The sequence below is a fragment of the Poecilia reticulata genome, linkage group LG17 (genome assembly GCF_000633615.1).
Source record: "Poecilia reticulata strain Guanapo linkage group LG17, Guppy_female_1.0+MT, whole genome shotgun sequence".
Taxonomy (NCBI): Eukaryota; Metazoa; Chordata; class Actinopteri; order Cyprinodontiformes; family Poeciliidae; genus Poecilia; species Poecilia reticulata.
This window is the reverse complement of record NC_024347.1, coordinates 24,528,231-24,530,558: the sequence shown is the minus strand read 5'-3', so window position 1 is coordinate 24,530,558 and position 2,328 is coordinate 24,528,231. Positions and strand designations below refer to the sequence as shown.

Here is a 2,328-nt window from a genome sequence, read left to right as displayed (position 1 = left end):
CCCTTTTACTCAGATGATTCCAAATAAAAAACTGAATTTCCTTCATAAATCCCTTATTTGGTACGTATAATCCTACTGTGCGAGTTAAACTCAGCTTCACAAAGGTGTCTGCCAACATAAACAGAGTCAAAGTTGAAACTCAGTGGTGGCAGAATAATGCTACGGGAATGGTTTTTCTCAACAGTGATGGGGTTAAGCAATGAGACAGCATATAAAAAAAATKTAAATGTTGAAAACCTTTAATTTTGGTTGAAGGCTCACTGTTGGATCAGTGGCCCAGTCAAAGTCCAGACCTAAATCAAATAAGGAATCTGAGGAGGTTTTTAATTGCTGTTCTCCATTCAATCTGAATAGGCTTGAACAACTTTGCCAAAATAGAAAGATGACCCCAAAATACTTGGAGATTCTACAATCATTGACTAATGAGGGAACGGCATCAAATGTACACCACACTTTTCAGATTGATCTATGAAAATTAAAAACAATGTATTCATTTCCTTTCATTTAGAGCAGTTTTTTTTCAAATTGTGGTTCCAGGACCACTTGCAGTCCACGTGTAAACAACAGTTTATTTGCCATGACGTTAGCTCAGAGTGCGACGCTACAGTTAGCTTACCAAGGGATTGTGTTTAAAAGTGATAATGGATAAATGGCTTAAGAACGGGTCACTAAAAAGAAAGCCTGAAGATACCGGGGGAAAGTTTCCCAAGGTGAGTTGCAGAACTTTTGTTTTTGAACATTATTTAGATACATAGCTGAAGGTCTGTGATATGAYGGTGACGAACAGCGCTGCGCCCCATGCTGACTAACTGCATCTTAGCACCTAAAATAAAACTATTTATGTTTGCCTATCTACTGGCTGACAGAAAATGTTTGTTTTTGCCAACGCAAGTATATATGTGTTTTATTATGCCTCTAAATTACAAGTAGCCTTGAAACTTTATCAGTGCTCACAACATTGTAGTAAATAACTGTTTTTTATTTCCATTTGTTAGAATCCATACTTTTCGGATCTGTAAATAACTCAAACGCTCCGAGTTGATGTGCTCTTGGTTTTATTGTCACATTTACAAAACAGCGCCACCCTTCATATTATGAGGAACAAAGTCAATGAGTTAAGAGATTAATATTCTAATTTGAGGATGTATATATTAAGATTTTGTGTTATTCCGGAGGTATATCATCAAATCCCAAATAATACATTAAAGTTTGAGATTATAATGTGACAAAATGTGAAACAAATCAAGGATTATGGACAGTTTAGCAACTAAACAATGGACTTCTTTTACCCCTCTGTGAAGCTGCCAGCACAGTTATGAACTGACTTTGTTTTAGTTCAAGGTCATTTTAAGGAMTGAGGTAATTGCATCAATCAATGTCAACAAACTCCACATGACTAGAAGTTCAGTCAGTGTGAGATTTATGAAAACTGAGGGATTAAACACGAGAGAGTATTGGTAGGATTAAATACAAAAGACTTTAAGTTGCTAATCTCTGTTTTTACTCTGTTGTACATTTATAGTTTCAGATGATTTTAGCCTGAAAGTCTTTACAGATGACGTGGGAAGTGTGTGTAGCAGCAGAATATGCAATATGTAGTGTGTGTGTGATAGATTGAGATTTACTGCCCCTGTGTTATGACGTTCCTCCATGACAATGCGACGAGGTGGTTCGACCGCATTGTCAGACCAGGTTTCATCAGCGCCAGCTTATACTTAATGACTGCTTTGCCCTTCCGATGAGGAATGTTGGTGAGACGAGAAAGCGACCAGGAACCGGGAGCAGTCGCCAAACGGGCAGAAAACAACGCTCCCCYGACACGGCTGGCTGGCCGCGGCGTCTCGGCTGGAGATTTGTTTTGTGCGAGCCACGGATGTCATGTTTGATGCGGTTTGCAGGGAAGGAAATATATKTTGTCTAAAAGGAAGACAGGCAGACAGGTCACAGTGTCTGTAATTAGGCCGAGCTGCACGAGGCAGGCTCTGTGGGTGGCAGGGGACACGAAGTTACCGAGGAACRGAGGTTTGGTTAGACACCTTGCATGAGGTGGAGTCCTGTCAGGTCAGCTGCAAAAATAACCGTCCAGCTTCCTGTTCCCTGTTGGCCTTATTTTTGTTTTAAAGCAACAAGCGACTGGATGATGTCCAGTCCATGAATTTCATCATACTAGACCTACAAGTAATGATTAATGGATAATAAAAAAAATTAATCTGCAGATTTTTATTTAACCACYTAAGCTTATTATATACAATATTGGAAATATATTAAAAGATGCAAATAAACTAATAATTTTATTCATTTTTTAAATAAGAAAACTGCTACTGTCTA

The 2,328-nt window shown here is 38.6% G+C and overlaps 1 protein-coding gene across 1 annotated transcript in view; it reads right to left on the bottom strand.

Annotated features, from left to right (window-relative positions):
- insra (insulin receptor a) overlaps window positions 1-2,328 on the bottom strand; it is a 65,489-nt gene that overhangs the window by 14,125 nt on the left and 49,036 nt on the right. The window contains 1 exon segment of the mRNA XM_017309891.1: window positions 1,732-1,917. Within this exon segment, the coding sequence (XP_017165380.1) occupies window positions 1,732-1,917 (186 nt within the window).